A 14497-nucleotide genomic window follows, 5' to 3' on the forward strand; every position below is an offset into this window, starting at 1 on the left:
ACCAAACATCAATACACTGTGTACACCTGTCAATACCACAACCAAACATCAATACACTGTGTACACCTGTCAATACCACAACCAAACATCAATACACTGTGTACACCTGTCAATACCACAACCAAACATCAATACACTGTGTACACCTGTCACTACTACAACCAAACATCAATACACTGTGTACACCTGTCAATACCACAACCAAACATCAACACACTGTGTACACCTGTCAATCCCACAACCAAACATCAATACACTGTGAACACCTGTCACTACTACAACCAAACATCAATACACTGTGTACCCCTGTCAATACCACAACCAAACATCACTACACTGTGTACACCTGTCACTACTACAACCAAACATCAATACACTGTGAACACCTGTCACTACTACAACCAAACATCAATACACTGTGTACCCCTGTCACTACTACAACCAAACATCAATACACTGTGAACACCTGTCAATACCACAACCAAACATCAATACACAGTGTACACCTGTCAATACCACAACCAAACATCAATACACTGGGGTAACCCACGGAAAATCAATGATTACCCTTATGAGAATATCGATAATAATGAGACCAAAATTGGAATTGATGGTAATTAAAACAATGTTCAGACTGACCACTTAATAAAAAGTTGAGAAATGTCAACTTTGTGAAGTAGAGCTCACTTTTAAGAGTCGGATGTAAAACATAATCACAAAGAGTCCACACTTTTTTGACTCACGAACATTTCACACTTGTTTGACTCACAAAGAGTACACAATTGTTTGACTTACGAAGAGTACACACTTGTTTGACTCACGAAGAGTACACACTTGTTTGACTCACGAAGAGTTTACACTTGTTTGACTCACGAAGAGTACACACTTGTTTGACTCACGAAGAGAACACACTTGTTTGACTCACAAGGAGTACACATTGGCTTGACTCACAAAGAGTACACACTTGCCTCACAAAGAGTACACACTTGTTTGACTCACAAAGAGTTCACACTTGTTTGACTCACAAAGAGTACACACTTGCCTCACAAAGAGTACACACTTGTTTGACTCACGAAGAGAACACACTTGTTTGACTCACGAAGAGTACACACTTGCTTGACTCTTAGAGAGTACACTTGTTTGTCTCACAAAGAGTACACACTTGCCTCACAAAGAGTACACACTTGTTTGATTCACAAAGAGTTCACACTTGTTTGACTCAAAAAGAGTCCACACTTGTTTGACACACAAAGAGTCCACACTTGTTTGACTCACGAAGAGTACACACTTGCTTGACTCACAAAGAGTCCACACTTGACTCACAAAGAGTCCACACTTGACTCACAAAGAGTCCACACTTGTTTGACTCACAAAGAGTCCACACTTGTTTGAATCACAAAGAGTACACACTTGTTTCACTCACAAAGAGTACACAATTGTTTGACTCACAAAGAGTACACACTTGGTTGAATCACGAAGAGTACACACTTGTTTGACTCACGAAGAGTACAAATTTGTTTGACTCAAGAAGAGTACACACTTGTTTGACTCACAAAGAGTACACACTTTTTTACTCACGAAGAGTACACACTTGTTTGACTCACAAAGAGTAAACACATGTTTGACTCACAAAGAGTACACACTTGTTTGACTTACAAAGAGTCCACACTTGTTTGACTCACAAAGAGTACACACTTTTTTGACTTACAAAGAGTCCACACATGTTTGACTCGCAAAGAGTTCACACTTGTTTGACTCACAAAGAGGACACACTTGCTTGACTCACAAAGAATAAACACTTGCCTCACAAAGAGTACACACTTGTTTGACTCACAAAGAGTCCACACATGTTTGACTCACAAAGAGTATACACTTGTTTGACTTACAAAGAGTCCACACATGTTTGACTCACAAAGAGTATACACTTGTTTGACTTACAAAGAGTCCACACTTGTTTGACTCACAAAGAGTACACACTTGTTTGACTTACAAAGAGTCCACACTTGTTTGACTCACAAAGAGTACACAATTGTTTGACTCACAAAGAGTCCACACTTGTTTGAATCACAAAGAGTACACACTTGTTTGACTCCCAAAGAGTACACAATTGTTTGACTCACAAAGAGTCCACACTTGTTTGAATCACAAAGAGTACACACTTGTTTGACTCACAAAGAGTACACAATTGTTTGACTCACAAAGAGTTCACACTTGTTTGACTCACAAAGAGTACACTTGTTTGTCTCACAAAGAGTACACACTTGCCTCACAAAGATTACACACTTGCCTCTCAAAGAGTACAAATTTGTTTGACTCACGAAGAGTACACATCTGTTTGACTCACAAAGAGTACACACTTTCTTGACTAACAAAGAGTACACACTTGCCTCACTAAGAGTACACACTTGCCTCACAAAGAGAACACACTTGCCTCACAAAGATTACACACTTGCCTCTCAAAGAGTACAAATTTGTTTGACTCACGAAGAGTACACATCTGGTTGACTCACAAAGAGTACACACTTGCTTGACTTACAAAGAGTACACAATTGTTTGACTTACAAAGAGTCCACACATGTTTGACTCACAAAGAGTCCACACATGTTTGACTCTCACAGAGTACACACTTGACTCACAAAGAATACACACTTGACTCACAAAGAGTCCATACTTGTTTGACTCACAAAGAGTCCACACATGTTTGACTCTCACAGAGTACACACTTGACTCACAAAGAGTACACACTTTTTTACTCACGAAGAGTACACACTTGTTTGATTCACTTGTTTGACTCACGAAGAGTACACATCTGGTTGACTCACAAAGAGTACACACTTGCTGACTCACGAAGAGTACACACTTGTTTGACTCACGAAGAGTTCACACTTGTTTGATTCACGAAGAGAACACACTTGTTTGACTCACAAGGAGTACACACTTGCTTGACTCAAAAAGAGTACACACTTGCCTCACAAAGAGAACACACTTGTTTGACGCACAAAGAGTCCACACCTGTTTGACTCACAAAGAGCACACACTTGACTCACAAAGAGTACACACGTGACTCACAAAGAGTCCACACTTGTTTGAATCACAAAGAGTACACACTTGTTTGACTACATTGGCTTGACTCACAAAGAGTACACACTTGACTAACAAAGAGTCCACACTTGTTTGACTCAAAAAGAGTCCACACTTGTTTGAATCACAAAGAGTACACACTTGTTTGACTTACAAAGAGTCCACACTTGTTTGACTCAAAAAGAGTCCACACTTGTTTGAATCACAGAGAGTACACACTTGTTTGACTCACAAAGAGTACACAATCGTTTGACTCACAAAGAGTTCACACTTGTTTGATTCACGAAGAGAACACACTTGTTTGACTCACAAGGAGTACACACTTGCTTGACTCAAAAAGAGTACACACTTGCCTCACAAAGAGTACACACTTGCTTGACTCATAAAGAGTACACACATGTTTGACTCACAAAGAGTCCACACATGTGTGACTCACAAAGAGTACACACTTGACTAACAAAGAGTCCACACTTGTTTGACTCACAAAGAGTAAACACATGTTTGACTCACAAAGAGTACACACTTGACTAACAAAGAGTCCACACTTGTTTGAATCACAAAGAGTACACACTTGTTTGAATCACAAAGAGTACACACTTGTTTGAATCACAAAGAGTACACACATGCTTGACTCACAAAGAGTACACAATTGTTTGACTTACAAAGAGTCCACCCATGTTTGACTCGCAAAGAGTACACACTTGTTTGACTCCCAAAGAGTACACAATTGTTTGACTCACAAAGAGTACACACTTGCTTGACTCACAAAGAGTCCACACTTGACTCACAAAGTTTGACTTACAAAGAGTCCACACTTGTTTGACTCAAAAAGAGTCCACACTTGTTTGAATCACAAAGAGTACACACTTGCTTGACTCACAAAGAGTACACAATTGTTTGACTTACAAAGAGTCCACACATGTTTGACTCGCAAAGAGTACACACTTGTTTGACTCACAAAGAGTACAAATTTGTTTGACTCACGAAGAGTACACACTTGTTTGACTCACAAAGAGTCCACACTTGACTCACAAAGAGACCACACTTGACTCACAAAGAGTACACACGTGACTCACAAAGAGTCCACACTTGTTTGAATCACAAAGAGTACACACTTGCTTGACTCACAAAGAGTACACAATTGTTTGACTTACAAAGAGTCCACACATGTTTGACTCACAAAGAGTCCACACATGTTTGACTCACAAAGAGTCCACACTTGACTCACAAAGAGACCACACTTGACTCACAAAGAGTACACACTTGCTTGACGCACAAAGAATAAACACTTGCCTCACAAAGAGTACACACTTGCTTGACTCATAAAGAGTACACACTTGTTTGACTCACGAAGAGTACAAATTTGTTTGACTCACGAAGAGTACACACCTGTTTGACTCACAAAGAGTACACACTTGTTTGACTGACGAAGAGTACACACTTGTTTGACTCACAAAGAGTACACTCACAAAGAGTAAACACTTGTTTGACTCACAAAGAGTTCACACTTGTTTGACTAACAAAGCATAGAAATACGTTTTGAATAGTACATTAGCTAAACTAACAGCATATTTGTTGTTGTTTATTGTTTGATTACCAAACTGACCAATCACTCCAATACCTTCCTACTGAGTAACCAGTTACAAACATGGGTCTAGTTTGAAAGCCAGAGTTTTAACGGATATTAGAAAATCTTTAGGTAAATCAAGATCATTACACATATAAGAGCAAATTTTATAACCCTCCCTCGTGCCCACTTCAGGCAAAATATACCAACAACCTAAACCTCTTGGTCAAAGTTGAGGAAAGTTGTTCAAAATTTTACAAATTAATGAACCCTTTGACCTTGAAATTGTCAAAGTAATTCATTTAAACAAACTTTATCATAGCATACTAAAGGCCAAGTTATATCATTTTTGACAATTTTGACCTTCAACCTTGAAAGTGGGTCAATAAATTTGGTAGGTCCCTTGGTTGTTTATAAACTGGTTCTAGATATGTTGATATCAATGCTATGTCATGGTACAAGCTCACACAAGGCAGGTGATCAGCTAAAATGACTTTAATTAAAACATCCTGGGTATTAATCCCCATTAAAAACTAATGTGGTCGAAATTACTTACTTTTAATAGTATCATTTTGGACTATATTAGTAAGCATTATTTGGAATTCAATGGTGTTCACAAGGAGATGTTCTAATTATAACTTCATTTTAGATACGCATTTTCAAAACATAGGAATTTCTCTGAAATAAGCTTGGCTACATCATGTTTAAACTTCACTTTACAGCAACTTTACAATATCTCATAGAGAAATATTGAAACTGATTACTGATATAACTTGTGAATTTCTAGTTGGAAAACCCATAAATAATTAAAAATATTTTAAAACATAGGATTTTTTTGGAAAAATTCCACAAGCTGACAATGCTTAAAGCAACTGAACACAATTCTATGTTCTGTACCCACCCTCTGGTAGGCCTGGTCAACTTCTTGCTGTTTGGCCTGCTCAAGTACAAGTATCTCTTCTTGATGGCACTGTTCTTTGGCCTCCAGCTGGTCCCGGAAGTTGTCGTCAACTTTTCTCAGCTTCTCTATAGCAACACTGTGAATGACACAAGGCAGATGTTCCCCTCAATGACGGTATGTCTAACTTACAACATTAATACATTGGTTTTCTTTGGAAGAAAAAAGATGAACTGAAAGACAAGGTGATTTTTTTACTCTATTGGCAACAAATATAGACACAACCCTAACTAAATGTTGATATGAAATACACCTCATCTTCAACACACAAGGACACAATATCAATTCAATGTCATTGCAGAATTTTACCACATTCCCAATACATAAGGATTCAATCTGAACTTAAAGTCAATACAGAAAGTACCACTTCCTCAACACACAACAGGGGACAAAATCTAAGTCTAGTTTGGTTTGGTTTAGTATTGTTTAACATCCTATCAACAGCTATGGTCATTTAAGGACGGATCTAACTTGATAACAAGAGGCCCATAGGGCCTGTATCGCAAACTTTGTCGACTCCATCTGTTGAAACTACCAGCAAAATATTATTATAAGATTCTATGCTTTTTTATTCTTCTTCAGAAGTTGCTCAACATATTTTCCCCTGTGACCTTGTAAGTAGGTCAATGTCATTTTCCTTCTTAAATTGGTAAGCTCTATTGCAAAACGCTACCAGCAAAATCTTATGAATCCATTCCTTTTAGTCCTTTAAAATGTTGTTGACCTCTGTGACCTCTAAAGTAGGTTGAGGTCATTTTCATTCGCAAACTTTGGTGAGCTCTATCCCAGGAAATAACCAGCCAAATATAAAGATTCTATACCTTTCAGTTCTTCAGAAGAAGTCGTTTGAAGTGTTTGACATATTTGACCCCTGTGACCTTAAAAGTAGAACAAGGTCATGATCATTCTCAAACTTTGTCGTGTTCCTACCAACAAAGCTTTCAGCCAAATATTATGACATTAAAACCAGGTGTAAGTTAAGTTGATGGAGTCTCATTAAAACTAGGTGTAAGTTAAGTTGACGGACTTTCATTAAAACTAGGTGTAAGTTTAGTTGATGGAGTCTCATTAAAACTAGGTGTAAGTTAAGTTGATGGCGTCTCATTAAAACTAGGTGTAAGTTAAGTTGATGGAGTATCATTAAAACAAGGTGTAAGTTAAGTTGATGGAGTCTCATTAAAACTAGGTGTAAGTTAAGTTGATGGAGTATCATTAAAACAAGGTGTAAGTTAAGTTGATGGACTTTCATTAAAACTAGGTGTAAGTTTAGTTGATGGACTCTCATTAAAACCAGGTGTAAATTAAGTTGATGGACTCTCATTAAAACCAGGTGTAAGTTTAGTTGATGGACTCTCATGAAAACTAGGTGTAAGTTTAGTTGATGGACTCTCATTAAAACCAGGTGTTAGTTTAGTTGATGGAACCTCATTAAAACTAGGTGTAAGTTTAGTTGATGGACTCTCATTAAAACCAGGTGTAAATTAAGTTGATGGAACCTCATTAAAACTAGGTGTAAGTTTAGTTGATGGACTCTCATTAAAACCAGGTGTAAATTAAGTTGATGGACTCTCATTAAAACTAGGTGTAAGTTAAGTTGATGGAGTCTCATTAAAATTAGGTGTAAGTTTAGTTGATGGACTCTCATTAAAACCAGGTGTAAATTAAGTTGATGGACTCTCATTAAAACTAGGTGTAAGTTAAGATGATGGAACCTCATTAAAACTAGGTGTAAGTTAAGATGATGGAACCTCATTAAAACCAGGTGTAAGTTAAGTTGATGGAACCTTATTGAAACTAGGTGTAAGCTAAGTTAATGGAACCTCATTAAAACTAGGTGTAAGTACAAGTGTTTTTAGCTGATACAAACTTGTGCTAAAACTATCATATGGCCAGAGTGACCTACATATTGTCTCATGTAACCTGTAGAGTCTATGAACCTACTTTGCAGCATGGATGGCCTTGTCCCGTTCGTCCTGTAGTTTACGTTCCTTGCCTTCCCAGTTATCCCTCATCTCCCGTACCTGCTTCTCCAGTCCACCAATCAGCTGGGACTTCTCCTTCCACTTGTTGTTCAGGATGCTGTAAAGATAAAAAGTTATAGTCCACTTTGAAAGAATGACAAACATAGAAATTTCCTGCTTTTTCAGGGAGGGACAATACAATGAGAACAGGTAACTGCTATGAGCCTTGTTGGATTATCAGAACAGGTAACTGACCTATGGTCCTTGTTGGGTTATCAGAACAGGTAACTGACCTTTGATGTTGGGTTTTCAGAACAGGTAACTGACCTATGATGTTGGATTATCAGAACAGGTAACTGACCTATGATGTTGGGTTATCAGAACAGGTAACTGACCTATAGCCTTGTTGGATTCTCAGAACAGGTAACTGACCTATGATGTTGGGCTATCAGAACAGGTAACTGACCTATGATGTTGGGTAATCAGAACAGGTAACTGACCTATGGTCCTTGTTGGGTTATCAGGAGAGGTATAACTGACCTATGAGCCTGGTTGGGTTATCAGGAGAGGTAACTGACCTATGAGCCTTGTTGGGTTATCAGAACAGGTAACTGACCTATGAGCGGGTTGGGTTTTCAGGAGAGGTAACTGACCTATGAGCCTGGTTGGGTTATCAGGAGAGGTAACTGACCTATGAGCCTTGTTGGGATATCAGAACAGGTAACTGACCTATGGTCCTTGTTGGGGTATCAGGAGAGGTATGACTTACCTATGAGCCTGTTTGGGTTATCAGGAGAGGTAACTGACCTATGAGCCTGGTTGGATTGGTCCAGTTCTCCCTGGAGTTCTGACAGCTGTTGTTTCAGGTCCTGTTTCCTTTCTCTCAGTCTCTCCAGTGTGTCCTGTGTGATACAGTGGTTATGTAATTATAATGTAACTGTTATACATAACTTACAAATGACATTTGTTAGTTATTAGCCCAAACGGTGATATAACCCATTGTAGAGAGATGTTACAGACTTACAGGACAACAAGACATCCAGAAGAATATCGGTATTGTTCTTACTCGACTGATGATACTCGTGAAACACGGTACATTTTGTATTCAATGTGTGAAACCATTAAATACACTTTATTTAATGAGACATGATCAAGTTTAACAATTTAATGATACACAGAGTATTCTGATCTGAGAGGTTTTTCAGCCATTCCGTCATCCTCGAAATTCCACGGGTTATGCTCACTGAGGTTCTCTGTAGCCCTGGAATATGTTTCCTTATCCTGACAGGGGTGAAGAAAACGTAATCAAGCATAACCCCTGGAGTTTCCTTATCCTGACAGGGGTGAAGAGAACGTAATCGAGCGTAACCCCTGGAGTTTCTTTATCCTGACAGGGGTGAAGAGAACGTAATCGAGCGTTACCCCTGGAGTTTCCTATTCTGACAGGGGTGAAGAGAACGTAATCGAGCGTTACCCCTGGAGTTTCCTTATCCTGACAGGGGTGAAGAGAACGTAATCGAGCGTTACCCCTGGAGTTTCCTTATCCTGACAGGGGTGAAGAGAACGTAATCGAGCGTTACCCCTGGAGTTTCCTTATCCTGACAGGGGTGAAGAGAACGTAATCGAGCGTTACCCCTGGAGTTTCCTTATCCTGACAGGGGTGAAGAGAACGTAATCGAGCGTTACCCCTGGAGTTTCCTTATCCTGACAGGGGTGAAGAGAACGTAATCGAGCGTTACCCCTGGAGTTTCCTTATCCTGACAGGGGTGAAGAGAACGTAATCGAGCGTTACCCCTGGAGTTTCCTTATCCTGACAGGGGTGAAGAGAACGTAATCGAGCGTTACCCCTGGAGTTTCCTTATCCTGACAGGGGTGAAGAGAACGTAATCGAGCGTTACCCCTGGAGTTTCCTTATCCTGACAGGGGTGAAGAGAACGTAATCGAGCGTTACCCCTGGAGTTTCCTTATCCTGACAGGGGTGAAGAGAACGTAATCGAGCGTTACCCCTGGAGTTTCCTTATCCTGACAGGGGTGAAGAGAACGTAATCGAGCGTTACCCCTGGAGTTTCCTTATCCTGACAGGGGTGAAGAGAACGTAATCGAGCGTTACCCCTGGAGTTTCCTTATCCTGACAGGGGTGAAGAGAACGTAATCGAGCGTTACCCCTGGAGTTTCCTTATCCTGACAGGGGTGAAGAGAACGTAATCGAGCGTTACCCCTGGAGTTTCCTTATCCTGACAGGGGTGAAGAGAACGTAATCGAGCGTTACCCCTGGAGTTTCCTTATCCTGACAGGGGTGAAGAGAACGTAATCGAGCGTTACCCCTGGAGTTTCCTTATCCTGACAGGGGTGAAGAGAACGTAATCGAGCGTTACCCCTGGAGTTTCCTTATCCTGACAGGGGTGAAGAGAACGTAATCGAGCGTTACCCCTGGAGTTTCCTTATCCTGACAGGGGTGAAGAGAACGTAATCGAGCGTTACCCCTGGAGTTTCCTTATCCTGACAGGGGTGAAGAGAACGTAATCGAGCGTTACCCCTGGAGTTTCCTTATCCTGACAGGGGTGAAGAGAACGTAATCGAGCGTTACCCCTGGAGTTTCCTTATCCTGACAGGGGTGAAGAGAACGTAATCGAGCGTTACCCCTGGAGTTTCCTTATCCTGACAGGGGTGAAGAGAACGTAATCGAGCGTTACCCCTGGAGTTTCCTTATCCTGACAGGGGTGAAGAGAACGTAATCGAGCGTTACCCCTGGAGTTTCCTTATCCTGACAGGGGTGAAGAGAACGTAATCGAGCGTTACCCCTGGAGTTTCCTTATCCTGACAGGGGTGAAGAGAACGTAATCGAGCGTTACCCCTGGAGTTTCCTTATCCTGACAGGGGTGAAGAGAACGTAATCGAGCGTTACCCCTGGAGTTTCCTTATCCTGACAGGGGTGAAGAGAACGTAATCGAGCGTTACCCCTGGAGTTTCCTTATCCTGACAGGGGTGAAGAGAACGTAATCGAGCGTTACCCCTGGAGTTTCCTTATCCTGACAGGGGTGAAGAGAACGTAATCGAGCGTTACCCCTGGAGTTTCCTTATCCTGACAGGGGTGAAGAGAACGTAATCGAGCGTTACCCCTGGAGTTTCCTTATCCTGACAGGGGTGAAGAGAACGTAATCGAGCGTTACCCCTGGAGTTTCCTTATCCTGACAGGGGTGAAGAGAACGTAATCGAGCGTTACCCCTGGAGTTTCCTTATCCTGACAGGGGTGAAGAGAACGTAATCGAGCGTTACCCCTGGAGTTTCCTTATCCTGACAGGGGTGAAGAGAACGTAATCGAGCGTTACCCCTGGAGTTTCCTTATCCTGACAGGGGTGAAGAGAACGTAATCGAGCGTTACCCCTGGAGTTTCCTTATCCTGACAGGGGTGAAGAGAACGTAATCGAGCGTTACCCCTGGAGTTTCCTTATCCTGACAGGGGTGAAGAGAACGTAATCGAGCGTTACCCCTGGAGTTTCCTTATCCTGACAGGGGTGAAGAGAACGTAATCGAGCGTTACCCCTGGAGTTTCCTTATCCTGACAGGGGTGAAGAGAACGTAATCGAGCGTTACCCCTGGAGTTTCCTTATCCTGACAGGGGTGAAGAGAACGTAATCGAGCGTTACCCCTGGAGTTTCCTTATCCTGACAGGGGTGAAGAGAACGTAATCGAGCGTTACCCCTGGAGTTTCCTTATCCTGACAGGGGTGAAGAGAACGTAATCGAGCGTTACCCCTGGAGTTTCCTTATCCTGACAGGGGTGAAGAGAACGTAATCGAGCGTTACCCCTGGAGTTTCCTTATCCTGACAGGGGTGAAGAGAACGTAATCGAGCGTTACCCCTGGAGTTTCCTTATCCTGACAGGGGTGAAGAGAACGTAATCGAGCGTTACCCCTGGAGTTTCCTTATCCTGACAGGGGTGAAGAGAACGTAATCGAGCGTTACCCCTGGAGTTTCCTTATCCTGACAGGGGTGAAGAGAACGTAATCGAGCGTTACCCCTGGAGTTTCCTTATCCTGACAGGGGTGAAGAGAACGTAATCGAGCGTTACCCCTGGAGTTTCCTTATCCTGACAGGGGTGAAGAGAACGTAATCGAGCGTTACCCCTGGAGTTTCCTTATCCTGACAGGGGTGAAGAGAACGTAATCGAGCGTTACCCCTGGAGTTTCCTTATCCTGACAGGGGTGAAGAGAACGTAATCGAGCGTTACCCCTGGAGTTTCCTTATCCTGACAGGGGTGAAGAGAACGTAATCGAGCGTTACCCCTGGAGTTTCCTTATCCTGACAGGGGTGAAGAGAACGTAATCGAGCGTTACCCCTGGAGTTTCCTTATCCTGACAGGGGTGAAGAGAACGTAATCGAGCGTTACCCCTGGAGTTTCCTTATCCTGACAGGGGTGAAGAGAACGTAATCGAGCGTTACCCCTGGAGTTTCCTTATCCTGACAGGGGTGAAGAGAACGTAATCGAGCGTTACCCCTGGAGTTTCCTTATCCTGACAGGGGTGAAGAGAACGTAATCGAGCGTTACCCCTGGAGTTTCCTTATCCTGACAGGGGTGAAGAGAACGTAATCGAGCGTTACCCCTGGAGTTTCCTTATCCTGACAGGGGTGAAGAGAACGTAATCGAGCGTTACCCCTGGAGTTTCCTTATCCTGACAGGGGTGAAGAGAACGTAATCGAGCGTTACCCCTGGAGTTTCCTTATCCTGACAGGGGTGAAGAGAACGTAATCGAGCGTTACCCCTGGAGTTTCCTTATCCTGACAGGGGTGAAGAGAACGTAATCGAGCGTTACCCCTGGAGTTTCCTTATCCTGACAGGGGTGAAGAGAACGTAATCGAGCGTAACCCCTGGAGTTTCCTTATCCTGACAGGGGTGAAGAGAACGTAATCGAGCGTTACCCCAGGAGTTTCCTATGCTGACAGGGGTGAAGAGAACGTAATCGAGCGTTACCCCTGGAGTTTCAGAGAGAGAGAGAGACATCTTTACTTCTGGCTTTTAGAGCTTTATATTTTTGCAATAAATGATGAAAAATGGTTGAATTTTAGTTAGCTGATATGGTGTCAATGTTAGTTCCATGATTTAATATTAAATCTATAAAAACTGAAAAATTTGACACTGAAATATTAAGTGTGATACCTACAGGATCTGACATGAGTGTCTATGTCATATTGAGTTCATTGAATGTGTTCAATAATTTGATAGGACGCGAGCCTTTTGGCAAGTGTCATATCAAATTGTTGAATGTGTTTAATAAATTCAATAAGACATGAACACAAATGTAAGATTTTATTTATCACAGAACATTTATATATTTATTTATTTTTATTAAATAATGAACAGTTTTTAATGCAGTAAATATAATAATGACAAAATAAACATTTCAAGTAGCAAAAACAGTGAAATACAATACTTGTCATGTCATCAAAGGATAAGAATTTGAACATATTGGTTAATGTTCCCTTTGGGGCCCCGCCCTAGCCCCTGGGGATTGGGCTGGAATGCCAATTTTTCAATGTAATACCCTCAATCACCAAAGATGATTCTGACTTAAGTTTGAGTAATTTTCTGCTGAAAATAGTTAAAATATACCCAAGTGTTATTTCCCTATATAAACTATAGTAAACTTTACTCCTCTCCAAGGGAGAACGGATAGCTCGGGGGTCCTGAAATTTACAATTTAAGTAAAGCCCCTGATGATCTTTCTTTCCATGCATAGAAAATGACTGTAGTACCTCTGAGTCTGGAGAAGAAGATTTTTGAAATATTGGTTAATTTTCCCTTTGGGGCCCCGCCCTGGCAACAGGGGTTGGGGTAGGAATTTCAATTTTACAATTTGAAACCATCTTCCTCCATGGATAATTCTCATCAAGTAAAAATAATTTCCTGGAAAAAGTTGTCAAAATATACCCAAAAGTGTTATTTCCCTATATAAACTAGAGTAAACTTTACCCCCTCCCCAGGGGAGAATGAATAGCTTGGGGGTCCTGAAATTTACAATTTAAGTAAAGCCCCTGATGATCTTTCTTTCCATGCAGAGAAAAAACTGTAGTACCTCCGAGTCTGGAGAAGAAGATTTTTGAAATATTGGTTAATTTTCCCTTTGGGGCCCCGCCCTGGCCCCAGGTGTTGGGGTAGGAATCCCAATTTTACAATTTTGTAGCCTCATCTACCAGGGATGATTCTGACAAAGTTTGAAAAAAATCCATTCACTGGTTTTTGGGGAGAATTTGAAAACGTAAAAGTTTACACACGACGCACGACGGACGGAAAGCTATTAGAATAGGTCCCTTGAGCAAAGGTCAGGTGACCTATAACATGCAGTTAATGAAGTTCACAGTAGTGACAAGTGACGAACGAATAGGATCCCACGGCTTTGACCAATCGCAGCACCTTTAATTTATATTACATACACACATGTATTACCAGATTTATGACATGGCCGTATGACAGAGTAAAATGGGTCAGTTATGTGATAAATTATCTTGGACTGACACTGTCAAATTATACATTTGACATACTTGACAGTGGTTTCTACCATTTCATGTTTGCTCAATCTATGAAGTTGTTTCAGAAGTTAGTGTTTCTCCAGTGTATCACCACAGAGTTTTAACATGGCATCAGCGTACCTGGTTATCCTGAGTTACGGCCCTTTCTTCTGCCAGCTGTTCCTCCAGACAGTGTTGTAACTTAAGTGCCTCCTCTCTGGCTCGTTTCACCTCCTCATCACGCTCCAACAGACCCTTAAATCATACACAACATATACTCTACACCAACAGTCCCTTAAATCATACACAACATATACTCTACACCAACAGTCCCTTAAATCATACACAACATATACTCTACACCAACAGTCCCTTAAATCATACACAACATATACTCTACACCAACAGTCCCTTAAATCATACA

The 14497-nt window shown here is 41.3% G+C and overlaps 1 protein-coding gene across 1 annotated transcript in view; it reads right to left on the bottom strand.

The window, feature by feature from the left end:
• The window catches only part of LOC110449457 (leucine-rich repeat and coiled-coil domain-containing protein 1-like), a 43377-nt gene that overhangs the window by 14265 nt on the left and 14615 nt on the right, over positions 1-14497 (bottom strand). Inside the window, exons 8-12 of the mRNA XM_021496333.1 lie at positions 14215-14328; positions 8375-8469; positions 7548-7685; positions 5550-5685; positions 336-346 (exon numbers count right to left, since the gene is read on the bottom strand). Coding sequence (XP_021352008.1) covers positions 336-346; positions 5550-5685; positions 7548-7685; positions 8375-8469; positions 14215-14328 — 494 coding nt within the window. The remainder of the gene's footprint in view (positions 1-335; positions 347-5549; positions 5686-7547; positions 7686-8374; positions 8470-14214; positions 14329-14497) is intronic.

The sequence above is a fragment of the Mizuhopecten yessoensis genome, unplaced genomic scaffold (genome assembly GCF_002113885.1).
Source record: "Mizuhopecten yessoensis strain PY_sf001 unplaced genomic scaffold, ASM211388v2 scaffold4615, whole genome shotgun sequence".
Classification (NCBI taxonomy): domain Eukaryota; kingdom Metazoa; phylum Mollusca; class Bivalvia; order Pectinida; family Pectinidae; genus Mizuhopecten; species Mizuhopecten yessoensis.